The sequence below is a fragment of the Ranitomeya variabilis genome, chromosome 1 (genome assembly GCF_051348905.1).
Source record: "Ranitomeya variabilis isolate aRanVar5 chromosome 1, aRanVar5.hap1, whole genome shotgun sequence".
In the NCBI taxonomy this organism is placed as follows: Eukaryota; Metazoa; Chordata; class Amphibia; order Anura; family Dendrobatidae; genus Ranitomeya; species Ranitomeya variabilis.
The window spans coordinates 512,360,621-512,388,423 of record NC_135232.1 but is presented as its reverse complement, the minus strand read 5'-3'; the positions used below and the strand labels follow the sequence as shown (position 1 = coordinate 512,388,423).

Sequence of the window (27,803 nt, the reverse complement as noted above, 5' to 3'; positions counted from 1 at the left end):
TTCGGTCTATACAAACAAGACCTTCATCAGATACAGATGTGAATGCTGGAGACCATAGATGGTGTGTGCAAGCCACACACTAGGTTAGACCCTAGTCACGGAATGGGAGCGCAGGGCGCCTTGAAACATATGGCGATAAATAAAGCGCTATAGGGAAGCGAGGTGCTCGCAGGAGGGAAGCGCTGGAGATCACCGATGCCACGGACGCTGTGCTGTGGAGCAGGATACACTCCCGGGGCTGAGTGTATCCTGCTCCACAGCACAGCGTCCGTGGCATCGGTGATCTCCAGCGATTCCCTCCTGCGAGCACCTCGCTTCCCTATAGCGCTTCATTTATCGCCATATGTTTCAAGGCGCCCTGCGCTCCCATTCCGTGACTAGGGTCTAACCTAGTGTGTGGCTTGCACACACCATCTATGGTCTCCAGCATTCACATCTGTATCTGATGAAGGTCTTGTTTGTATAGACCGAAAACGTTTATATGTGTTGAACCGGATGCACCGAATAAAAATATTTTTTCTATATTTTGCAACGAACATCTCCTGAGTGCCAAGTATTTCTTGTTATACTTTACGGGTTGGATTCCTAACTTGTGCACCTCCAAGAAACCTTGAGTGCCGTGGTCACTTTTTTCCATATGAACTTTTCTGTGTTTTAATTTGTACTTACATATTTTTTAGATCTTTGATTTTTAGTTGTTGGATTTACATGCCATTTTTTTACTCGGTGTTTTAGTCCAATGTTTTAATAATAAATATGTTTTCCACACTGGTTGGATGTCAACTATTCCTCCCACTCACACTTTGTGGTTATGTATGATTTTTGATTGTTATGATTCTTTTAGGGTTTTTTGGGTGCTAAATGATCTCTTATGTGGTCTTTCTGTCCTTGTTTTCTATTTTCTATAAGTGGTCTCCTTTTTTGTTGTGTGCTTAATCAGAGAATCTTTCTATACCCATGCCAAAGATTAGCTAAAGATTGGCTCCTTTTTCCGGTATTAGTAAGAACAGGTGATCTATTCCAACTATGTGAGTCTTATGTGTCACATGACCGAATTGTGATACACTGCGACTTTGCGTCTTTTGTATATCCAGTAAGTGGTTGGCGGCTTTCACACACTTATCACACACCAGTACCTGACACAACTGAGTTATTAGTTTTATTTTATTATTTAAGACTTTAAATAGTCTGTTCATCAGCACCTCTTCACCTCTTGACAAAGCATTTCTTTGTGAAACACTCATCGGATGCCTGGGATCCCTGGTTCCTTGCTTGGTATTAACTGTCTTTCTGCCTGGTAATATTTGGTTATATGACACTATGAGCTCTAAAATATAGCTGTGTTTAATACGCAGTTCATATATTATTTATACACTTTATTGGTGGTGTCCTTGGCTCTTAGATCTTCCCTGATCTGTTCCACCCCATGCCTTCCATAATAATTGACTCCTCTTGGTCTTTATCCATTATTTGGACTTTATATCATATTTAGTGTTCATTATGATTGTTCACTGGCATACTCTTGCATACCCTTTGGATATGAAACAATTATGCGGGGTATCTAATTTTTATGTCTGGTTTATGTATGGCACTTTTACGTTTTTCAAGGTGACCTCGTATTTGGCCTCACTTGTGCAATGTCTCAACTCTAACATGTTGTTTAAGATTTATTGACTTAATAAAGTGATTTATTTTTTTCTAGTTGGATAGCATCTTTCTGATCATATTGTTTTTTTACTTGGTTTAGCAGCTGCAAGACCATTTTTCTGCTGTGTGGACCTTGATGTCTTTGTCATAGGGCTTTTAGTTGTAATTGTATGCAACAGCAGCACCTATACTATATATGAGTGAACCAATTCTCAGAATCCTGTCCTAGCGGCCATGACAGTAATCCATGGCTATCAGTCAAATACCCTGCAAACTGCTTCCTACCTGCCGGAATCTCCAGCGCCTCTTCTGATTTTTGGGGATTTCGGAACATTGTTGCGCAAGTATCATGTCATGCAGGGTCTACTAATAGAAGGTACCAGGGATGCCAACAGGTAGGAAGATGGTTTACACTGATCCTGTCCCACGTCAGTAGTCTGGGCTGCTGGAACGTGGTCCTGCAAATTGACTCACTTATGACTGATACTTAACCATCACTGAGTGTAACTTCTCAGTTTGGCCATCCTGGTGAGGTGTGATAGGTGTTTGCTGTTCTGGTGATCTTTGAGGGTCCCAATGGTAAGACCAAAACCAATCAAATATCTTGTACAAATACTTAGAGAACTTGTTAAAGCAATAAAAGCACATCCAGTAACAGTGAACACAAAAAAATCATGAGCATGTCAAAGAAATGCCTCAAGGCCTCAACAGAAGCAGGGAGGGACATTTTGGAAAAACAGGATTTGAATGAATGGCATGAGTCAAGATTGATTTTGTCAAAAGACAGGGATTTGTTTCTATGTTAGACAGTTGGAAAATGTTTTATGCCTGCAATAAGAGAAACAAAACAGTCTTGCAGATGCAATATACCTTTTAATATCTCTCTAAAAAAAAGAGTTAAACAGCTTAAATCTCTTCATCGGGCATATTATAGCAAAGGATGATTCCAATATACTTTGATGACTGTTTACAAGTGTTTTACATGCTATTTATGGAATTTATTTTCCTTTTTGTTAATATAGACATTATATGTTATATTGTAGTTTTACAATGTTAGAACTATCCCATTAGCTACGCAAGCTATTCTAAAAGTTTTTTTGTTCATTTTTTTACAAGATAAACAGTGTTTAAATATATTAATTCATTTATTCCTATTTCTCTAAGTCATTACCCCGTGACCGCCAGTAGGCACTATCGTATTACACACTGTCGTATTATACAATGTCATATTATACAATTGTACATGAGGTGTAAAATGTCTAATAATCTAAAGTCTGCTAGGTGTTGACCACATTGGTTTTCCGTGGTGTGTGGATTGCTTTGGGAATATGTTTTCTCTATATTATATGCTTATTTGACACCGGATAAGCTTATAAATAATTTATGTATCTTTTGCTCACATTGAAAATATAGCGACATTCCCTTCTGGAATTCTAAAATCAATGAAAATTCTTTCCAACTGAACTGATATGATGATTTAGAATTGTACAAGTATATGAGTCCTAGACCCCACACTGCCTAGAATGTGGGCCCCTGACTGCTGGGGATGAGATGCTACACTTCTAAATCCTATGTTTTCTACTACCCTTTCCCATATAGAATGGTATATTGGTTTGGCCTAGTCTTGTAGACTGTGATTTGATGCTATCTGGGTGCCTCCTATCTCCTATACATGCAACCCCTTTAAGTTATACTCAATGGCCTCAGTTCATTATTTGAATTATTTTTAAAGTCACTTTTTTGTGGTATTTTCTGCTTTTTTGCACCAAAGTATTCAATATATTGTATTAAAAAAATGATCTTACCCCCTTACCGACCTCCGCCGTACTATTACAGCGGAGGTCGGTACCCCCGCTTTGATGCAGGCTGAGGCGGTGAGCCCACATCAAAGCAGGGACATGTCAGCTGTTTTGAACAGCTGACATGTGCCCGCAATAGCTGCGGGTGAAATTGCGATTCACCCGTCGCTATTAACTAGTTAAATGCCGCTGTCAAACGTTGACAGTGGCATTTAACCGGTGCTTCCGGCTCAATGGCGCATCGCGGACCCCAGTCACATGATCGGGGGTCAGTGATGCGTCCCCATAGTAAACAGAGGTCTCCTTGAAACCTCTATGGTTGCTGATGCCGGCCTGCTGTGAGCGCCACCCTGTGGTCAGCGCTCATAGCAAGCTTGTAATTCAGCTACATCAGAGCGATCTAATGATCGCTGCTATGTAGCAGAGCCGATCGAGTTATGCCAGCTTCTAGCCTCCATGGAGGCTATTGAAGCATGGCAAGAGTAAAGAAAAAAAGTTTAAAAATTATGAAAAAAAAAATAAAACAAACATAAAAGTTTAAATCACCCCCCTTTCGCCCCGTTCAAAATAAAACAATAAAAAAAAATTAAACCTACACATATTTGGTATCGCCGAGTTCAGAATCGCCCGATCTATCAATAAAAAAAAGGATTAACCTGATCGCTAGACGTCGTAGAGAGAAAAAAATTCGAAACGCCAGAATTACGTTTTTTTTGTCGCCGAGACATTGCATTAAAGGGAACCTGTCACCACGTTTTTGGAAGATGGGATAAAAATAGCGTTAAATAGGGGCAGAGGTGGGCGTTACATTAGTGTGTGTGTTATGCGTTTATTACCCACCTAAGTTGCCGAAATAACTTTGCAAAGTCTCCGTTTTCGCCTGTCAATCAGGCTGGTCAGGTCACATGGGCGTGGTGTCTTCACCCAGATTTGGCGTAGTTTTCCGTTGGTGGCGTAGTGGTGTGCGCATGCCCAAAGTCCGGAATCCTCTTCCAGGGGATTTAAAATAGCGCGGTGTTCGTTATTGCATTGGTGATCGGTGGGCGCGGCCATCTTCCTTTGGCCGCGCGTGCGCAGAAGCGGCGCTCTGCTGGCCGCGGCTTCAGGAAAATGGCCGCGGGATGCCGCGCGTGCGCAGATGGATATCGCGGCGGCCATTTTCCCAGCAGAGCGCCGCTTCTGCGCACGCGCGGCCAAAGGAAGATGGCCGCGCCCACCGATCACCAATGCAATAACGAACACCGCGCTATTTTAAATCCCCTGGAAGAGGATTCCGGACTTTGGGCATGCGCACACCACTACGCCACCAACGGAAAACTACGCCAAATCTGGGGGAAGACAACGCCCATGCGACCTGACCAGCCTGATTGACAGGCGAAAACGGAGACTTTGCAAAGTTATTTCGGCAACTTAGGTGGGTAATAAACGCATAACACACACACTAATGTAACGCCCACCTCTGCCCCTATTTAACGCTATTTTTATCCCATCTTCCAAAAACGTGGTGACAGGTTCCCTTTAAAATGCAATAACAGGCGATCAAAAGAAGCTATCTGCACCAAAATGGTATCATTAAAAATATCAGCTTGGAACGCAAAACATAAGCCCTCAACCGACCCCAGATCATGAAAAATGGAGACGCTACGGGTATTGGATAATTGCGCAATTTTTTTTTTTTTTTTTTTTATTTTTTTTTTTTTAAGCAAAGTTTGGAATTTTTTTTTACCACTTAGATAAAACGTAAGCTAGACATGTTTGGTGTCTCGTAATGACCTAGAGAATCAAAATGGCAGGTCAGTTTTAGCATTTAGTGAACCTAGCAAAAAAGCCAAACAAAAAACAAGTGTGGGATTGCACTTTTTTTGCAATTTCACCCCACTTGGAATTTTTTTCCTGTTTTCTAGTACACGACATGGTAAAACCAATGATGTCATTCAAAAGTGCAACTTGTCCCGCAAAAAACAAGCCCTCACATGGCCATATTGACCTAAAAATAAAAAAGTTATGGCTCTGGGAAGGAGGGGAGCGAAAAACGAGAACGCAAAAATGAAAAAGGGCAAGGTCTTGAAGGGGTTAAAGGGATATTTCTATCTCCAACATCCTATCCCAATATATAGCAAGTGTAATAATAATAATAATAATAATATTCGGAAACACCTCCAATTAGAAATATATATAGTTCTTCTGATTAGCTATGTATCTTACCCAATATGCAGATCATTGCAGTAGCTTAGAAATCCATGTAATCATGGATACCTAAGCTGCTGCAATGCCTGCACATGGGGTAAGTGACATAGTGAATCAGAAGAACTATACTACATTTCTAATTAGAGGTTTTTGCTAATATTATTATTATTACACCTACTATATTTTGGGATAAAAGGGAATACCCTGTAACTATTTTTGTGACTTTTTAGAGCAAAAGTTTTAGCAAAATGGCACAAAATGCTCCAAGATATGAAATGTACATAAAGTCATTCCAGGAAGGGATTGGAAAACATTTCCACCAAATTTTGTGACTATTTAAAAAAATTGCAATTGGTAAATTAGCCAAAAACATCTAGAAAAGTAGGAAAACATTCAAACACATATAAAATAGACTTTAAAAAAGGCTCAAATTAAAAGAAGAATTAGGTGCAAATAAAAAAGGCAAAAAACACCAAAAAATAGAGAACACGGCACAAATTCAGTAATGAATCGGGTCCTGTACAGTCTTATAATGTAAAGTCACAACTGGTATTTGTTGGGCGTCAAAAAACTACTGTATAGAGTGGCAGAGATGAAACTGACTCACTTGGCAGACCTCTTCATTATTATTCGTTTTCAGCTATAACACAAATGGATAGTGTGTTCATACTTGGGTCATTCTGAGGACAAGGGGAGAAATGTGTGTACGAGTTGGCTAAATGCGCTCCACATTTTGAGAGGACAGCCGCAACACATGCAGGAATTGCCTGTTTGTTAGACAATCCCTGCATGTATTCTGGCTGCCTAACAGACGGGAGACATGGTGCCGAGGGGACTCGAACATAATATTCGAGCACGCCGTAGACACTCGGTTAGCAGCCAAGTGCGCTCCGATAACACCTTATCCGAACACATTCGCTCATCACTAGTGTCAAGTACTCAGCCTCTGTTCATACAAGCTCACAGCGTGCGCACTGGCTAAAAAAGGCTTTTACATAGGTAATTGTTAAGCCAGGCATTACAAGCATACAGTGCTCACCACCGATCACTGTGCCACGGTTTCTTCCCAAAAAACAGGATTCCGATGGAAAACCCGACAGGACCATGTCGCTTGTGTCTGCCATCTTTGTTTGATGCACCACATTCTGACAGGAAGCTTTTATTAAGATAATAGGATACAGTTATGTCATATTTTGTTGATATGCCATGAATTCTATGCCGCAGCGGTTTATAGTACAATACATATGGGAGGGGTCATCTCACAGAAGGAAAAAGCTGTGTGTGGAGGAAAACGAAATCAATGTTCCTTGTATAAAAAGATAGCCTGCAACCCATGCACGTGTCCTGGGAAAGCAGAGTCATCAATGATGTGGGGACACCGAAGGTTAATTTTTCACAGCCTTAGGCCGGTTTCACACGTCCAGATAATTCCGGTACGGGAGAAATCGGTACCGGAGTTATCCATGTCCGTGTGTCCGTGTGCTCACGTGGCACATCAGTGTGGCACACGTGCGGCAGCCGTGTGCCGCCCGTGTGCCGCCTGAGGACCACACGGACTGTGCAGGAGAGACAGCGCTACAATAAGCGCTGTCCCCTGCTTGTGGTGCTGAAGCTGGCATTCATCCCTTCTGTCCTGCTCGGCTGAAAGCAGCGCTAGCAGGAGAGAAGGGATGAAAGATCAAGTTCTTTTATGTTAAAAATAAAGTTCAGGGGTCACCTCCCGCCTCCCACACCCCGTATGAATATGCGTATATTCATCATTGTAATGAGCGGTACCACGTGACATCTCAAACAGGACAGGCTGCCGGCACTGAGAGGAGACATCGCGGGAGCTGGGTGAGTATTTCTCTGCAAGCGGGCAGGCGCACGGGGGGATGGGAGGCAGGAGGTGACCCCCAAACTTTATTTTTAACAAAAAAGAACAAAAACTTGATTTTTCATCTCTTCTCTCCTGCAGGGGAGAAGAGATGAATGCCGCTTTCAGCACCACACGAAGGGGGACAGCGCTTACTGTTGCGCTGTCTCTCCTGTGGGCGGTACGTACACACGGAGGAGAGTGCACACTGTTCTCCGTGTGCACGTGTGCGGGACGTATTGCAGTACGTGCTGCCGGAGATAAGCGAACATGTCTCCGTGTTTTCAACACGGACACACGGTCCGTGAAAACACAGAGACATGTGTATAGACCCATTCATTTGAATGGGTCTACGTGTGTCAGTGTCTCCGGTACGTGAGAAAACTGTCAGTACACGTACCGGAGACACTGACGTGTGAAAGAGGCCTTAGGCTGGCCATGCACGTCAGAATGACTACAGTGGGTGCGCATGACACAGGCAAAGTTTATTCCCATGTAACAAGCATCTTTACATTCTGAAAAAAAGCCTTATCAAACACATAGCCAAGACCTTCCACTTTGAATGTACCCATGAAAGAGCTGCTGTCCCAATGTTCACAACTCCTGCCAAACACATGCAATCTTAGCTGGACAAAGCATGTAGTTTTAATTGGACGATATAAAGAAGCCACCATACCCTTTTAGAAGCAACTTATCTCCTGATGGAACAGAGAACTGGATATGTTGAAATTCAATTTGACCGAACTTTCTTTCCACAGGAATCTACCGTTGGTAGAGAAATACAGATGTTGATGGACTTGGCATGGGGACCTTAAAACCTTAGCGTGGTATTCAGGAGTTGAACATTTGGAAGGGTATGCCATTTCTAGATATGATCTGTGTTGTATACCATTTTATTTTTACAAAGTTCCCTTACCAATGAATTAAAGGTACATCAGGATAAAATAGTAATATTATTAAGTATACCTTCCTAACAAATGTATTAAACAAACATATATAAAGATGGAAAAACTCATACACAGAAAACAGAGCATCAGGGGTTGGGCAGGAATGGAACACAGCCACTCATTGGTTTCATATAATGAACGGAACGTTGGCTAAATACATACAGCTTACAGTATGGAACCAACAATGTGCTAAACAACAAGGTTACAAGTGCATACACCAATAAATATGAAGTACCAGCCCAGCAGGCTCTCTGGACCCCGATGTACGTGTCACTTGTGCGGCTTCCAAGGGGTTAGATCAATGTCAGCGGCCTTTCTAAGCTGAACACGCCTACCCTGGTCAGATTGCAGTTCTTACACAGCTTCAGGCCTGGTAACTACAAACATGGGAAACTGTCTGGAAATTCCTAGTTCCTATTGACTCGAATAGGGGATGAATGTGTAATACCCAGCCGTGGCCATTATACAGTTAACAACGCTGTGTAGTGCAGTTCCATAACTAAGCACTTCTGCCTGTCTTCTGGCACTGGGAACAGCTGATTGGCAAGGGTGCCGAGTGTCGAACCCCCATTAATCAGACATGATGGCCTATCAAAGTAAAAGTCCTGGACAACCCCTTTAAGTCTTATGGGACTATCTCTGCATTGCTGGATTGTTTCTAAGTTTAATATAATTTGAGAGTAGTCCACTTTTTTTGTACATGTTCTATTAATTAAAGGGAAGTGCACTGTACTCTAAAACCTACATAACATTATCAACAATATGGACACAGCATATGGTTGTAATAAGAAATGTAAAGGTGTTGTCCAAATTAAATAAAAATGTTTTAAAAGGCAGCTAATATAAATTGTTAAATAAACCCGTATTCACTGGGTTCAACTCCCCGTGCTGCAGCACTAGCGGATATTGTGGGTTAATGTGTAACACTGCGCACTAAAAAACTGCTTCAAAGTGTTTCAATTAATACTTGGTATCAACTTAGATTAGACAGTCTACAGATGAGCCAAATCTATCACACAACAGTAAGCACTATGATATATTTGGCATTTTTTAAGAATGTCTAGTCTAAATTTTCATTGTGTAGAAGTTATACAGTACTGAAAAATATTCCCTAAGGTCTTCAAAAAGTTATTCAATGTCTCCTAAACGACAATTCGATAAACCAGTAATAATAAATTCTATGCATTCTTTTATTTTTAGTTTTTAACAGCTGTATAAAGATGTTTAAAGCATGTATTACCTTTGTGTAGACCCCCCAGGACAGCTCTGTTTCGGTGACCATGACCACTATGCCAAACATCCCAAATATGAGAGCGTAGTCACTCAGCCTTTTCCTCTTTTCAAACAGGGCTCTTCGATGACCCAGCTTGTAGCCTACGTTTTGGTTCTTCTTTTGGCCTTTGTGACCTCCTTGGCTACTGTCGTCCCCTCCTCGTAAACTGCGGTGAGATGCTTTGATGGGGTCGTTTTTGTTTACTACAACTTCGATTCCTGGGCTGTGTAGTGTCTGAAGGGGCTGCGTTTCTGGATCTGTCTCATGAAGGTTTCTCCTAGAGGAGCTCAGGCTGCTGAGGGGTCTTGGGATCCCCCCGTTGTATCTGCAGCTGTTCATGGCTATGTCCGAAAAACGGTTGGACTGTCTGAAGGATGCTCTTGGACCATCATGACTGATGGGCTGTAGGTCAGCGTTCCCCTATAGACAAAATACACAGATAAATGTGTCACAGATGGATGGTAATCTATATACAGCTGCATATAAGAGTTGGCGATGGTCAGATTTTATATGATGTATACTAAATTTTAACTGCTCCATTGTATCTCACATTAATGAGATGTTCACCGAGGCACTATTTTGCAGCACACATGCCAAATGATTTGTCCTTTGTTTTTGGGTGAAAAAAGTCATACATTTGGTGCACTGGAAAGTGGGAAGACCTTACTGGGATTGGGTGAGGATTTAAGATGCACACATGTCTTAATTAATATACTGCATCTTGGGGCAGTCCATGTGCCAAAAATGTAACCTGTGCCAACAATGCACTGCACTATATTTCTGTAATAATTTAAGTCACATTATGGCACAATTCTGGTGAATCTGTAAAGCCCATGGTATATAGAAAAAGTGGATAGGCTTTCTTAAAAACATAAGAAGTCACGCGTCCACATCTATTAATGTATTTCATTTCTTACTCAAAAATAATAATCTTTTGTGGGACACATTTTCTAACTATCTGTGAAGAAATTAGAACCATTATGCTATGCATGCCAGATTATTAAACTGAAGTAAGTATTGCTGGTGGTCAAGACTTAGACATATTTATTAATGTGACTTTTATTTAATTTTTTTTTCTGTCAATCAGGACACATTTCAAGATGCTAAAATCTATCAACTGCCAATGTGACATTTTGATAAATTTTTGAGCAAAAAAAAAATGGCACTTTTCCTCCAGCAAGGCTGATGGAAAAAGTACCACAAGGGATTAACTATCCCCACAAAGGTTTTCTTTTCATATGGCTGAATGTGTTTTTTATTAGGGAATCATTACATGAATATGTTGAGATCCTATGGTAAGCATTTTTCCATGCAGGCAAAGTTCCTTTTAGCTTAGCACTGACATTGTCACTTGAATGCAATAAATGCAATGAAAACCATACGTTCTTAAATGCACAAAAACATAAGACAGACAGATCTAAACATAAATCTGTAGGGTAGGCAAGTAACTTCATATATATGTATTTGAAGATGGGCAATAGGGAGAATTTTTAACTGCTAAGGATCACCAATGGTCTTGATTGCAAAAATACTAAAATTGTAGTGAAAAAAAATGTAGAATCCTAAAGGTTGAGTAAAAAGAAAATAACACAGAAATAGGGTATATACAGCTCGGGAAAAAATTAAGAGACCTCAAAACGTTCAGCTGGTCTGATTTTTCTCTTTATAGGTATATTTTTGAGTAAAATGTAAATTGTTATTTTATTCTATAAACTTCCGACAACATGTCTCCGAAGTTCCAAGCAATAAATTTTGTATTTTTTTTCTGACAAAGAAAAATGATCAAATTTAAAAATAAAACAAAAAACAGTGCTTTCAGACCTCAGAAAATGCAAAGAAAACAAGTTCATAATCATTTTGAAACAACAATACTAATGTTTTAAATCACAGCTTTCATGCGTCTTGGCATGCTTTCCACCAGTCTTTCACACTGCTTCTGGTGCAAACATTTAAGCAGTTCTTCTTTGTTTGATGGCTTGTGACTATCCATCATCCTCTTGGTTACATTCCAGAGGTTTTCATTGGGATTCAGGTCTGGAGATTGGGCTGCCCATGACAGGGTTTTGATGTGGTGGTCTCTTAATTTTTGCCAGAGCTGTATATATATATACCGTATTTTCCGGCATATAAGACGACTGGGCGTATAAGACGACCCCCCAACTTTTCCAGTTAAAATATGAAATCTTCTTAAAAGTCGGGGGTCTTCTTATATGCCGTATGTCGTTTAATTGGGCCGGTGACTAATGTGCCTTTTGGGGTGGGGAGTGGTCCCAATGATGAAGAGGGGGCGTCTCACAGGAAAGTGTGAGTGGAGTAGCCCCCTATTACCTCATTGTGGCAGCGTGGGGGTCTCTGTGCTGGGGAGCGGCAGCTCCTCTTCATGCCGTGGGGCGGTGCATCTTCTTGCAGCCTCGGGACTCCTCCGGCATCTCCTCAAGGCCCGGAGGCACCGGCAGCTCCATTGGAAAATGGCCGCTGGGGGCGGCGCATGCTCAGATTCAGATCTCGTCTCCCGAGATCTCGGGACGAGATCTGAATCTGAGCATGCGCCGCCCCCAGCGGCCATTTTCCCGGAGGCCACCGCATCGCAGCAATGGAGCTGCCGGTGCCTCCGGGCCTTGAGGAGATGCCGGAGGAGCCCTGGCGCTGCAAGAAGATGCACCGCCCCACAGCACAGAGCCCCCATGGCACGAAGAGGAGCTGCCGCTCCCAGCACAGAAACCCTATGCTGCCGCAATGAGGAGCCGCCGCTCCCCAGCACAGAGACGCCCACGCTGCCGCAATGAGGTAACGGGGCTACTCCACTGTCTCACACTTTCCTTTGAGACGCCCCCTCTCTTCATCATCGGGACCACTCCCCCCCAACCACCATATGCACATTTGTCTGTACTCGGCGTATAAGACGACCCCCGACTTTTAAGAAGATTTTGAGGGGTTAAAAAGTCGTCTTATACGCCGGAAAATACGGTGTGTGTGTATATATATATATATATATATATATATATATATATATATATATATATATATATATATATATATATATATATATATATATACATATATATATATATATATATAGCACCGTCCCTTACATATTGGATTATATAGAGCCCTGATTTTTATTACATACTGTCCTCTCTTGTTAGCTGTATAATGCAATGATGGCTGATGGAGCATGGGAAACCTTCTTTTCTAATGGAGGAGCTGATGGACTGGTCATCTGGTCACCAGCTCCTCCATCAGCAGTCATTTTATATCTAACAATAGAGGGAACTATGTAATAAAAGTGGGGGCTGAGAATAACAAAAAAACACTACACTATGTAAGAGACAGCACTTTACATAACAGCAGAGGAAGCTATATAATAAGGGACGGCATCATATATAACTAGAGAGGAAGGTACGTAATACATAACAAAAGAGGAAACTATGTAACTAAGGATGGTGTTATACATAATCAGTGAGTACGCTATATACTAAGGGACTGTGTTATACATAACAAGTAAGTACACTGTATACTATGAGACTGTGTTAGACATAATAAGTGAGTACACTATATACTAAGGGACTGTGCTATACATAAGTGAGTACACTATATAGTAAGGGACTGTGCTATCATAAAAAGTGACTTCAATATATACTGAGGGATGGCGCTTCACATAATAAGTGAATACATTATATACTAAGGGACTGTGCTATACATAAGTGAGTACACTATATAATAAGGGGCTGTGCAATGTAAAATAAGTGAGTACACTATATACTAAGGGACTGTGTTAAAGATAATAAGCGATAATAATGTCTTCCTCCACTTCTCCCTGTTCCATTATAAATCCCCCTTCCTCCCATCCCAATCCCCCACACCCCTCATTGTCCTCCTCCCCTGCATCCCATTATTGTCTTCTCCCCCACCCCCATCATTGCCCTCTTCACCACCTCCATCATTGCCTTCTCCCCACCATCATCATTGCCCTTTCCACCACCTCTATAATTGCTTTCTCCCCCACCACCCCATCATTACCTATTCCACCACCTCCATTATTTCCTCCTCCCCCACCACCCCATCATTGCCCTTTGCACCACTTCCATAATTTCCTCCTTCCCACCACCTCATTATTGCCCTTTCAACCACCAACATCATTGTGATTTCCACCACCTCCATCACTGCCTTCTCCCCCACCACCACCACCATTGCCCATTTCATCACCTCTATAAATTCCTTCACCCCCACCACCCCCCCATTATTGCCCTTACCACCACCTCCATCATTGCTTTCTCCTCCACCCCATCATTGTCCTCTTCCTCACCCCCATCATTGCTTTCTCCCCATCACCCCAATAATTGCCCTCTCCTCCACCTACACACACACCACCACTCATCCCTACACACATACACATGTACGTACACACATACACAGCACCTCTCACCTTTCCGCATGCTCTCCCGCAGCATCTTCATTGCCAGCAGCTTCTTCTCTCTGGCACAGCTGCGGTGCTGAATGATGACATCATCCAGCTGACTGCTGTGTGAGACAGGAAGCACGAGCAGGAAGCAGGACGGATCGCTGCAGCTCCGCTCCGCTGCAATTTTCTCTTGTAGGCAGCAGAGCTGCAGGGATCTCTCCCTGCCCGCCGCACGTGAGGGCAATCTGGCCCTCATTATTAGCCACCCTGCAGGGGCCCCCCTTCCGCCCCTGGACACAACAGAACTCATTCATAAAAAGCAGCGATGTAAAAAAATTTTTACCAGGCAATTAGATCACTTTTTACAATTTTGAGCTAACCTAGCACTTATTCCGAAGGTTAATTAACAGTGCAATAAAGCTAGTTACCCACATGCTACTTTTCATGACAAACACAATATTTTTGTTCATACTATATGATTAATTTATTAACCCCTTTATCCTCAAGGGTGGTTTGCACGTTAATGAACAGGCCAATTTTTGCAATTCTGACCACTGTCAATTTATCAGGCTATAACTCCGCAACACTTTACATATTGTAATTCATGACAGTGGTAAAATTTCTTCTACTTTACATCAGCAAAATTTTGGAACCAAAATGTTTTTTTGTTAGGAAGTTAGGAAGTTATAAGGGTAAAAAGTTGACCAGCAATTTTTCATTTTTCCAACAAAATTTGCAAAACTTTTTTTAGGGGCCACATCACATTTGAAGTCACTTTGAGGCTTTTATATGATGGAAGATACCCAAAAGTGACACCATTCTAAAAACTGCATGCCTCAAGGTGCTTAAAACCACATTCAAGAAGTTTATTAACCCTTCAGATGCTTCACAGGAATTTTTCGAGGAAAAAAAAAATTTCCACAAAAAATTGACTTCAGATCCAATTTCTTTTATTTTGACAAGGATAACAGGAAAAAATGGCTCCCAAGTTTGTTGTGTAATTTCTCCTGAGCATGCCAATACCCCGCATGAGGGAAAAAACAAATGTTTGGCTGCACAGCAGAGCTCGGAAGGAAAAGAGCGCCATTTGACTTTTTGAATGCAAAATTTGCTGGAACAATTGGAGGAAGCCATGTCGCATTTGGAGAGCCCCTAATGTGCCTAAACAGTGAAAATCCCCCACAAATGACACCATTTTTGAAACTAGATGCCCAAGGGAACTGATCTAGATGTGTAGTGAGCACATTGAACCCTCAGGTGCTTCACAGAAGTTTATAACGTTGTGCCATAAAATAAAAAAAAAATCTAATTTTCCCCACAAATATGTTTTCAGCACAAAATATTGCATTTTCATGAGCACCTTGATCCCCCAGGTGCTTCATAAAAATTTATAACGTTGAGCTGTGAAAATAATAAAATCACACTTTCCTCACAAAAATGTTATTTTAGCCCCAAATTTTGCATTTTTCAGAAGGGTAACAGGAGAAATTGCACCAATTTGTTGTGTAATTTTTCCTGAGTATGCCGATACACCATAGGAGGGAGAAAACTACTGTTTGGGCATACAGCAGGGCTCAGAAGGGAAGGAGTGTCATTTGACTTTTTGAACGTAAAATTTCCTGGAATCGTTAGCGGACGTCATGTCCCATTTGGAGAGCCCCTGATGTGTCAAAACAGAGGAAACACTCAAAAAGTGAACCCATTTTTAAAAATAGACCCCTCAAGGAATGTATTTAGAATGAACCCCCAGGTGTTTCACAGAAATTTATAACATTGAGCCATGAAAATAATAAAATCACATTTTCTTCACAAAAATGTTGTTTTAGCCCCAAGTTTTTAATTTTTCTAAGGGCTAATAGGATTTTTATTTATTTATTTTTTTACAACAAACTGAGGTCCATTTTTTCCTGCACCAATGCAGTGCACCAATACCCTACATGTAACCGAGAAATATTTTTCAGGCACAGGGCAAAGCTCAGAAGGCAAGAGATTTTACTGTTATGGTGTGCAGGCACCAGGACCCACTTGGAGAGCCCATGAGTTGCCAGAACAGCAGAAACCCCCATAACTGACCCCATTTTACAAACTACACCTCTCAATGAATTCATCCAGGGGGGGCAGTGATCATATTGACACCACGGGTGTGTCACAGAATTTTATACCATTGAGCAGTGAAGAAAAAATAACTACATTTCTACCATCAAAATTTAGTTTTAGCCCCAGAATTTACATTTTCACACAAGAAGTGGAAATACCCTATATGTGGCTACTTAGCCATATGGGGAGACTCTGGAGGGACAGAGCGCTATTTGCCTCCTGGAGCGCAGATTTTCCAAGAAGAGTTTGCGGACTCCATATACAGAGCCCCTAATTGCTAGATGAGCAGAATCGCCCCTCAAGAGACCCCATTTTGCAAATTATACTCCTTTGGAAATGTATCTACAGGTGTAGTGCTGATTTTGACTCCTTGTGTATTTTCCAGAAACAAACAGCAATGAATGTTGCTAAGTGAAAATTGCAAACTGCTGCTGTAGTGACCAGCTTCTGGAAGCATGCACCCATAAGGCTACGTTCACACTAGCGTTGTGCGCCGCTGCGTCGGCGACGCAACGCACAACGCACGCAAAAACGCGGCAAAACGCACGCAAAAACGCTGCGTTTTGCGACGCATGCGTCACTTTTTGCCGAAAATCGGACGCAAGAAAAATGCAACTTGTTGCGTTTTCTTGGTCCGACGCTTGCGGCAAAAAAGACGCATGTGTGGCACAACGCAACAAAAAAAACCGCATGCGTCCCCCATGTTAAGTATAGGGGGCGCATGACGCATGCGTCGCCGCTGCGTCGCCGACGCAAACCCGACGCACATTAGCTTAACGCTAATGTGAACGTAGCCTAAGTTAGGCGGGTTCTCATCACTTCAGAAATGCCAAACGTGCACACTATATGTGGTTTAGGTACACAGAACAGACAGGGGTACTTGGATTTGGGAGCACAGAATTTGTGGAATTTCTTTTGGAAGCTGAGGAGCCATTTCGCTTTTCCAGTGCGTTTGTGCTACCAGTAACATGGAAGCCCCCTATATTTCCATTACCAGATGACGGACCTTGCCTTTTTTGTGGATTGAGTTGAAGCTTTTATTGGGAATATGTTACATAACTTTTGGGATCACATTTATTTGGCACTCTACGCTGACCACTTACTTTGGGGTTTCTGTTATGACCCCAATGGCAGAGGGTCTCAAAAGTACATACCAAGTCTGCAAACACAAAAAACCAGCTCATAGGGCAGTGGTAACTGGGCTGACCATATAACTAATCCTAGCACCACAAATAGCAGCAGCCGGGGAACGTGCCTACGTTGGTTCTAGACGTCTCGCGCCAGCCAGAGAACTAACTAACCCTAGAAGGGAAAAGATAGACCTTTCTTGCCTCCAGAGGAAAGACCACAAAAGTTGGATACAAGCCCCCAACAAATAATAACGGTGAGGTAAGGAGAAAAGACAAACGTAAGAATGAACTAGATATTTAGCAAAGAGAGGCCCACTGACTAATAGCAGAATATAGTAAGATGACTTATATGGTCAGCAAAAACCCTATCAAAATTTCCACGCTGGATATTCAAGAACCCCCGAACCGTCTAACGGCCTGGGGGGAGAACACCAGCCCCCTAGAGCTTCCAGCAAAATCAGGAATCACATTTAGTACAAGCTGGACAAAAAATAAGAGCAAAGCAAATAACCAAAAAAACAAGGAAGCAGGACTTAGCTTAATTTTGCAAGATCCAAGACCAGCAGACAGGAGCAAACAGAAAGGAACTGATTACAACGATGCCAGGCACTGGACTGAGAAACCAGGAAGTTTATATAGCAACACCCCTGGACTAACGACCCAGGTGGGTGCCAAACTGAGGAAAGACAATCCCAGAGTCATATCACTAGTGACCACAAGAGGGAGCCAAAAAAGTCTAATTCACAACAGTACCCCCCCTTTAAGGAGGGGTCACCGAACCCTCACCAAGACCACCAGGGCGATCAGGATGAGCAGCGTGAAAGGCACGAACTAAATCGGCCGCATGCACATCAGAGGCAACCACCCAGGAATTATCCTCCTGACCATAGCCCTTACACTTGACCAGATACTGAAGCCTCCGCCTGGAGAGACGAGAATCCAAGATCTTCTCCACCACGTACTCCAACTCGCCCTCAACCAACACCGGAGCAGGAGGCTCAACAGAAGGAACCACAGGTACAACGTACCGCCGCAACAAAGACCTATGGAACACGTTGTGAATGGCAAATGACACCGGAAGATCCAAGCGAAAGGACACAGGATTAAGGATTTCCAATATCTTGTAAGGACCGATGAAGCGAGGCTTAAATTTAGGAGAGGAGACCTTCATAGGAACAAATCAAGAAGACAGCCATACCAAATCCCCAACACGAAGTCGGGGACCCACACCGCGGCGGCGGTTGGCAAAACGCTGAGCCTTCTCCTGTGACAACTTCAAGTTGTCCACCACATGATTCCAGATCCGCTGCAACCTATCCACCACGGAATCTACCCCAGGACAGTCAGAAGGCTCCACATGTCCCGAGGAAAAACGAGGATGGAAACCAGAGTTTCAAAAAAATAGCGAAACCAAAGTAGCGGAACTAGCCCGATTATTAAGGGCAAACTCAGCCAACGGCAAGAAGGTCACCCAATCATCCTGATCTGCAGAAACAAAACACCTCAAATAAGCCTCCAGAGTCTGATTAGTTCGCTCCGTTTGTCCATTAGTCTGAGGATGAAAGGCAGACGAAAACGACAAATCAATGCCCATCTTAGCACAAAAGGATCGCCAGAACCTGGAAACAAACTGGGATCCTCTGTCAGACACAATATTCTCAGGAATGCCGTGTAAACGAACCACATTCTGAAAGAACAAAGGAACCAGATCGGAAGAGGAAGGCAGCTTAGGCAAAGATACCAAATGGACCATCTTGGAAAAGCGATCACATACCACCCAGATGACAGACATGCCCTGAGACACCGGAAGATCTGAAATGAAATCCATGGAAATGTGTGTCCAAGGCCTCTTCGGGACAGGCAAGGGCGAGAGCAACCCGCTGGCACGAGAACAGCAAGGCTTAGCTCGAGCACAAGTCCCACAGGACTGCACAAATGACCGCACATCCCGTGACAAGGAAGGCCACCAAAAGGACCTAGTCACCAGATCTCTGGTGCCAAAAATTCCCGGATGCCCTGCCAACACCGAGGAATGAACCTCGTAAATGACTCTGCTGGTCCACTTATCAGGAACAAACAGTCTGTCAGGTGGACAAGAGTCAGGTCTACCAGCCTGAAATCTCTGCAACACACGTCGCAAATCCGGAGAAATGGCTGACAGGATAACTCCCTCTTTGAGAATACCAACTGGTTCTGCGACTCCAGGAGAGTCAGGCACAAAGCTCCTTGAAAGAGCATCAGCCTTCACATTCTTTGAACCTGGTAAATACGAGACCACAAAGTCAAAACGGGAGAAAAACAATGACCAGCGGGCCTGTCTAGGATTCAGGCATTTAGCAGACTCGAGATACATCAGATTTTTGTGATCAGTCAAGACCACCACACGATGCTTAGCACCCTCGAGCCAATGACGCCACTCCTCAAATGCCCACTTCATGGCTAACAACTCCCTATTGCCAACATCATAATTCCGCTCAGCAGGCGAAAACTTCCTAGAGAAAAAAGCACATGGTCTCATTACAGAGCAACCAGGGCCTCTCTGCGACAAAACGGCCCCTGCCCCAATCTCAGAAGCATCCACTTCAACCTGAAAGGGAAGTGAGACATCAGGCTGGCACAAAACAGGCGCCGAAGTAAACCGGCGCTTCAACTCTTGAAAGGCTTCCACGGCTGCAGGAGCCCAGTTAGCAACATCAGAACCTTTCTTGGTCATATCCGTCAAAGGTTTAACAACGCTAGAAAAATTAGCGATAAAACGACGGTAGAAGTTAGCAAAACCCAAGAACTTCTGAAGACTCTTAACTGACGTGGGTTGAGTCCAATCATGAATAGCTCGGACCTTGACTGGGTCCATCTCCACCGCAGAAGGGGAAAAAATAAAACCCAAAAAGGGAACCTTCTGTACTCCAAAGAGACACTTTGAGCCCTTAACAAACAAAGCATTCTCACGCAAAACCTTAAACACCATCCTGACCTGCTCTACATGCGAGTCCCAATCATCAGAAAAAAACAGAATATCATCCAGATAAACAATCATAAATTTATCCAGATACTTCCGGAAAATATCATGCATAAAGGACTGAAACACTGAAGGAGCATTAGAGAGCCCGAAAGGCATCACCAAGTACTCAAAATGACCTTCGGGCGTATTAAATGCAGTTTTCCATTCATCTCCTTGCTTAATGCGCACAAGGTTATACGCACCACGAAGATCTATCTTGGTGAACCACTTGGCACCTTTAATCCGGGCAAACAAGTCCGACAACAGAGGCAAAGGATACTGAAATTTAACAGTGATTTTATTCAGAAGCCGATAGTCAATACAAGGTCTCAAAGATCCGTCCTTCTTGGCCACAAAAAAGAATCCCGCACCAAGAGGGGAAGAGGATGGACGGATATGCCCCTTCTCCAGAGATTCCTTAATATACGAACGCATTGCGGTATGCTCAGGTACAGACAGATTAAATAATCTTCCCTTAGGAAATTTACTACCTGGAATCAAATCTATAGCGCAGTCACAGTCCCTATGAGGAGGAAGAGCACTGGACAATTTCCGAAATTTTTGGCAATACACTTCAGCTTCATCCTGACCCTGAGAAATAGCCAGCAAGGCTTTTTCTGCCTGAATTTCAAGATTGGGTTCCTCGTAAAGCAATCCGAGCGCCAGAAAAAACGCATCAATATTTGCCAATGCCGGATCTCCTGGCGCTAGCGAGAAGGCCCAATCCTGAGGGTCGCCCCGTAAGAAAGAGATAACAATTTTTATTTGCTGAGCTGAGTCTCCAGATGAACGGGGTCTCAGAGATAGAAACAATTTACAATTATTCCTGAAATTCCTAAACTTAAATCGGTCTCCAGAGAACAGTTCAGGAATAGGTATTTTAGGTTCAGACACTGGACTACTGGTAACAAAATCTTGTATGCCCTGCACACGAGCAGCAAGCTGATCCACACTTGTAATCAAAGTCTGGACATTCATGTCTGCAGCAAGCACAAGCCACTCAGAGGTAAAGGGGAGGAAAAAAGAGAGGAAAGAAAAAAAACAACAAACAACTTCTGCAATGCATTAAACATTCAACCTTGGCCTGGCATACTGTTATGACCCCAATGGCAGAGGGTCTCAAAAGTACATACCAAGTCTGCAAACACAAAAAACCAGCTCATAGGGCAGTGGTAACTGGGCTGACCATATAACTAATCCTAGCACCACAAATAGCAGCAGCCGGGGAACGTGCCTACGTTGGTTCTAGACGTCTCGCGCCAGCCGGAGAACTAACTAACCCTAGAAGGGAAAAGATAGACCTTTCTTGCCTCCAGAGGAAAGACCACAAAAGTTGGATACAAGCCCCCAACAAATAATAACGGTGAGGTAAGGAGAAAAGACAAACGTAAGAATGAACTAGATATTTAGCAAAGAGAGGCCCACTGACTAATAGCAGAATATAGTAAGATGACTTATATGGTCAGCAAAAACCCTATCAAAATTTCCACGCTGGATATTCAAGAACCCCCGAACCGTCTAACGGCCCGGGGGGAGAACACCAGCCCCCTAGAGCTTCCAGCAAAATCAGGAATCACATTTAGCACAAGCTGGACAAAGAATAAGAGCAAAGCAAATAACCAAAAAAACAAGGAAGCAGGACTTAGCTTAATTTTGCAAGATCCAAGACCAGCAGACAGGAGCAAACAGAAAGGAACTGATTACAACGATGCCAGGCACTGGACTGAGAAACCAGGAAGTTTATATAGCAACACCCCTGGACTAACGACCCAGGTGGGTGCCAAACTGAGGAAAGACAATCCCAGAGTCATATCACTAGTGACCACAAGAGGGAGCCAAAAAAGTCTAATTCACAACAGGTTTCTATCTAAATCTCTGAGTGACATGATTCAGATGAAACCTCCGAGGGATCCATTCACTATAATGAGGCAGCAGAGTTACTCTGGACTCTGCCTGGCCTCTGTTCAGTGGTGTCCTTCTTTTCAGAAGTGCACAAAACTTTGGCCGACATAACTTTTATGCAATTCTAAAAAGACACCTCAGGATCACAGGTCAGACGGCATCCACAGTGCCTCCATCTACTTCATTATAGGGAATCTTCCACTGAGGTTTCCATCAGAATCAAGTATTTCAGAGATTCACACGGAAGTCCTGCTGTAAGCACTCAACGCAGAGCGCAGGATAAATGTGCGCCGAGCCTTACTGCAATCTTTGGGAGGTGAACAATTGGTTTTATTTATTTTTTACACCAATCTTCATGCAGTATGAGTGATTAGGCTACTTTATTCTTCGGGTCGGTGCGATTACAGTGATACCAGATTTATATTGGGTTATATGTTTGGCTGCCGTCACACACTAAAAGATGCTTTTTATTGCAAAAAATAGTATTTGCATCACCACATTTTGAGAGCTATAATTTTTCCATATTTTCTCCCACAGAGTCATGTGAGGGCTTGCTTTTTGAGGGACAAGTTGACGTTTTATTGGTATAAATTTTTTTATTGCTTTCTATTCCGGTTTTTGGGAGGCATGATGAACAAAAACCAGCAATTCAGGAATTTCTTTGGGGGGGTGTTTATACTGTTTAGTGTGTGGTAAAATTGACAAGGCAGTTTTATTCTTTGGGTCAGTACGATTACAGCAATACCTCATTTATATAGTTTTTTTTAGGCTTGACGCGTTTACACAATAAAAACTATTTTATAGAAAAAATAATTATTTTTGCATCGCTTTATTCTGAGAACTTTTTTATTTTTCTATAGATGGAGCTGCATTGCAGCTTTTTTATTGCAGGACAAGATGATGTTTTCAGCGGTACCATGTTTATTTATATCTGTCTTTTTGACTGCGTTTTATTGCACTGTTTGTTCGGCGGTATTATGATAAAGCACTATTTTTTGCCTTTTATTTTTTTTTATGGTGCTCACTAAAGGGGTTAACTAGTGGAACAGTTTTATAGGTCAAATATAGAAAAAGTTGTCAGCTCACCCTTGTAATCTGTGCTCCAACATCCGTATCCAGCACGGAAGGGGTGAGTAACCAGAGCAATCAGAAAATGAATGTAATCCAGCGGTCTCCGTGGGGACACTTTTCATTAAAAAATAGCTTTTATTTCCCCATATAAAAAAGACAGACATCAAGGACAAAAAAATCCACTATATGCAATAGAGCATCACAGCAAAATACACATTATACAGCGTCTACGACCAACGCGTTTCGACTCAAGGTCTTAATCATGATTATTTTGCTGTGATGCTCTTTTGCATATAGTGGATTTTTTGTCCTTAATGTCTATCTTTTTTATATGGGGAAATAAAAGCTATTTTTTAATGAAAAGTGTTCCCACGGAGACCACTGGATTCCTTTCATTTTCTGAGATTTATATAGGTCAGGTCATTGCCGACGAGGTGATACCAAATAATTTTATTCTTTAGATTTTTTTTCAGATATTTATTTATAAATACATTATCTTTTGATTTTTTGTTAGTATTTTTGATTTTTAAAAAATATTTTTACAATTATTTAAAAAATGTGTTTGTTTTTTTATACTTTTTTTACTTTGTCCCACTATGGGACTATCTTTTTTTGCAGGCTGATCACTTCTACAGCATGGGGATGCAACAGCATTCCTATGCTATAGAAACTGTCAGCTCTGCACTGACAGAGAGACTTGCTGATAATGCACTGCGCATGATCAGCAAGTTTCCTAGCTCTGGTGACCCGGATGTTTTCATGACGACATCGGCTCAGCATGACAACGATTGGGACCCTTCGTCATGCCGCGGGGTCTCCGATCCAAAGGCAAAGTTGCTGTCAGCCCTCTTCGTGGTGCTCCCAGAATGCTGCGATAGGATCGCAATCGATCGTAGCATTTCGGGGGTTAAAGTGCCCAGAGCGGTGTGTGACGAGTCCTGGCACTTAGTGCCGGGTGTCAGCTGTCAGAATCAGATCGCGATGACGTAATAATCCATCCCTGTTCAAATAGGCCCAGGGCACATGGACAGATTATTATGTCTAATGTCAGAAATGGGTTAAAGCTTTTCACCACTCTACATCTCACAAAAGGAGCAGTAAACAAATTTTACCTAACTTCCAACTTCTTTCTCCAAAGCTCTCCTCATGCTGCCCAAGTTCTCAGGAATGCAACAGCCCAGATAATTAAATTATTTCCAACATCAAGAGGTGCAATGAAAACATTTCCTTTTAGCAAGACCTATCGCATTCCCTAATCTCACTATTTTCCCTGTATCTCTGTATCTACTTACATTTCTTGGAACCTGATTGTTTTATTCAGTAGTATCCCCTACACTCCTGACACCCTAAAGGGATTGTTTACTTTTTGGTTATTGATGACCAAAACTTAAGGATTCAATATCAGACTGGTGGTGGTCTAACACGTGCCACCTCACCAATCAGTTACCAGCTTCAGCATTATTTGAATCCTAATTTGCATTACCAGGCAGTGGTCATTAAACAGTGTGATGGATCTCTATATTATTTAAATATGGCTGCCTCCAGATGTGATAATATCTGATAGGTTGGGGAGCCGGTTTTCGGATCCTTAACGATCTGATATTAATGAGCTATCCTAAGGATAAGTCATCAATACCACATTAGTGGAAACTATAGTTGAGCAAAAAGATTCATAAGACCAAGATCCAGTGGTAACATCAGCAGTCTGTGGCCACCAGATAAGATCAATGTTGGTGTTGTACTATAAAATTAAATAAATCATAATGATAATAATAATATTACTGTATAAGATGCACTTTTTCACAAAAATTTTTTGGGGAAAATGGGGGTGCGTCTTATATTCTGAATATACTTACAAATACTGTGGCGGCAGCAGGAGTTGGGTGATTTTGTGGCGGTCCCGGTCCAACGCTGCTGGTCAATGATCACACTCCCTCCCCAGGTTGGTGCAGCTGGTGTGGCAGGTGTGGTGCTCTGTGGTGTGGGGGGCTCCGCCGGCATTTTATGAAAGCTCGAAGGCCCCGCACATCCATTTCTGCGATGCGGCGGCCTCCGGCAGCACATGCTCGGATTGAGATCTCGGCAATAAGATCTCGGGACAAGATCTCGTTGCCGAGATCTCAATCTGCTGCGATGTGGTGGCCTCTGGGAAAATGACCACTGGGGCCGGCGCATGCTCAGATTGAGATCTCGGCAACGAGATCTCATCCCGAGATCTCGTCTTCCAAGATCTCGGGATGATCTCAATCTGAGCATGCCCCGGTGGCCATTTTCCAGGAGGCCACTGTATCATACCACTGGATGTGCGGGGCCTCCAGACTTTCACAAAATGACAGCGGAGCCCCCCTGCCTCACCTGTCCACTCCAGCCTCACCTGCCCACACCTGCCCAAACCAGCCGCACCTGCCCACACCAGCCTTACCTGCCCACACCAGCCGCACCTGCCCACACCAGCCTCACCTGCCCACACCAGCCGCACCAGCCTGGGATGGGATTTCCTGGAGGTCACCGCACCTGCTGCAGCAGCCTGGGATGGGAGTCATATCGCTGGACCACCGAACACCCCCTGTGACCACGCTCCACCAGCACTGCTGATCACCCCTTGGTAAGCTGAATTCGGACTGAAAGACGGACCAACATTTGACACATTAATTTTTTTCCCTATTTTCCTTCTGAAAATTTGGGGTGCTTCTTATGGTCCTATGCGTCTTATAGTCGGAAAAATACGGTAATTAAAATAGGGCCCACACAACTTTAGTATTACATTAATTTACAGTTGCATAAAAATACTAATTAGCCCATATATAAACATATCCATACATGTTGTGTCAGCACACTGTGATTCATGAATACATGAACTCCAATATTGCTGTGAATACGTATTAAAGGGAACCTGTCAGCAGGATTGTTCACAGTTACCTACAGTGTCAGGTTGGTGCCTTTATACTGATTACAATGATACCTGGGTGATGAAATCTGTGTTGTCGTTGTTGTTTAATCTTTATTTTCAGTTTTGAGTTAATGATATGCTCTTGCTTCAGGGCGGCATCTTCATGTGGTGGTCTGATTAGCTATTCATAATGAAGACTGCTGACAGGTCACTGACCCCTCACTGACATACTGTACATACTGAAGAGAAAAAAAACCCTTCTGCAGGCAGGTACTGGCAAAAAAAAACCCCATTTACTGTGCACAATCCTGCTGACAGGTTCCTTTTATACACATAAGCTACCTTTTGATCAAAAAGTATAAAAGCCATCCAGGCACGACAAGATGTACCTAAAAAATGAATGGTCCCTATCACTAATGTCCCACCTCTCCATGTGCCAAACCAATCCTCAATCTGTATGGTGAAGTAAAAGAAAATCAGTTGTAGCTCGCAATTAAAATCTTGTCTTGGAAGGATTTGTAGAGTGTAGTTACAGGTGCTGAACCCTGTGCTCAGATTTTGTTCAGGCAATTATTATGCTAGAAAGTAACTTAATTACATTTCACAGTAATCTGAAAAACAAACTGTTCCAGTATATAATAAGAGCAGTTTGACTGATACGGATGTGTCCAAGGGCAAGTTTGTTGACTGTTGATGGCAACCATCAAGACAGTGAATATACGGTACCACCTAGATTATAGACTGTATGTCTTGATCTGTGGAAAGACAGTCTGTAAGGTCTACTGACATGTCCATTTTAGAAGAGACCGGAGTAGTTTCGAAAGCTTGCAATTTGTTACCATCTTTTCAGTTAGCCATTAAAAGGTATCAACCACTGAGGACTCAATTCTAAATATTGTTCAGCAATCATGGAAATGCTTGGCTATACAACCAGCAAGAACAGAAGTAAATGCCCCCCTTGGAAAAGAACACTGAAGACAAAGTTCAAGGTGACATGAAGGGAAGTCAGCCAACTAACCGAAATACAGAAGGGTGTAAAGATCAAGAATAAGACCAAGCTGGACAAGTACAAAGGCCTGACCCCAACTGAAGCCCTAGACACTGCTAAACAAAGGCTCATAGCACTCGCTGCAAGACTAAGCAAGACTAAGGAGATACACTTGAGAAGCTGAGGCCAAGAAGGTAAATGGCCTGTTCGCCAAAGAACCATCCAAGGTGTACTCCAAAAATGCAAGCAAAAACAGCGTATACCAAACTTGGTTGTGGTAACCAAGTAGCGGGAATTGTATACAGGAACATCTGCACAGCATATGGGCTAAGTCCAGGTGGGAGACCCCGGAGAAAGTGGTGGAGAATGAAAGGGCTAAAATCTTGTGGGACTTCAAGATCCAGACAGATAAGCAGGTTTTGGCTAACCAATCAGACTTTGTGATAGTAGACAAGGATCAGAAGACAGCAATGATAACAGATGTGGCAGTGCCAAGTGACAGCAACATCAGAAAGAAGGAATATGAGAAGCTAGAGAAATACCAGGGCCTCAAAGAGAACTGGAGAAGATGTGGAAGATGAAGGCAACAATTCCAGTGGTGAAAGGAGCACTTG

The 27,803-nt window shown here is 42.7% G+C and overlaps 1 protein-coding gene across 2 annotated transcripts in view; it reads right to left on the bottom strand.

Annotated features, from left to right (window-relative positions):
- The window catches only part of KCNN1 (potassium calcium-activated channel subfamily N member 1), a 197,991-nt gene that overhangs the window by 150,829 nt on the left and 19,359 nt on the right, over positions 1–27,803 (bottom strand). For both annotated transcript variants that reach the window (XM_077253367.1, XM_077253376.1), the window contains exon 2: positions 9,676–10,128. In XM_077253367.1, coding sequence (XP_077109482.1) covers positions 9,676–10,128 — 453 coding nt within the window. The remainder of the gene's footprint in view (positions 1–9,675; positions 10,129–27,803) is intronic.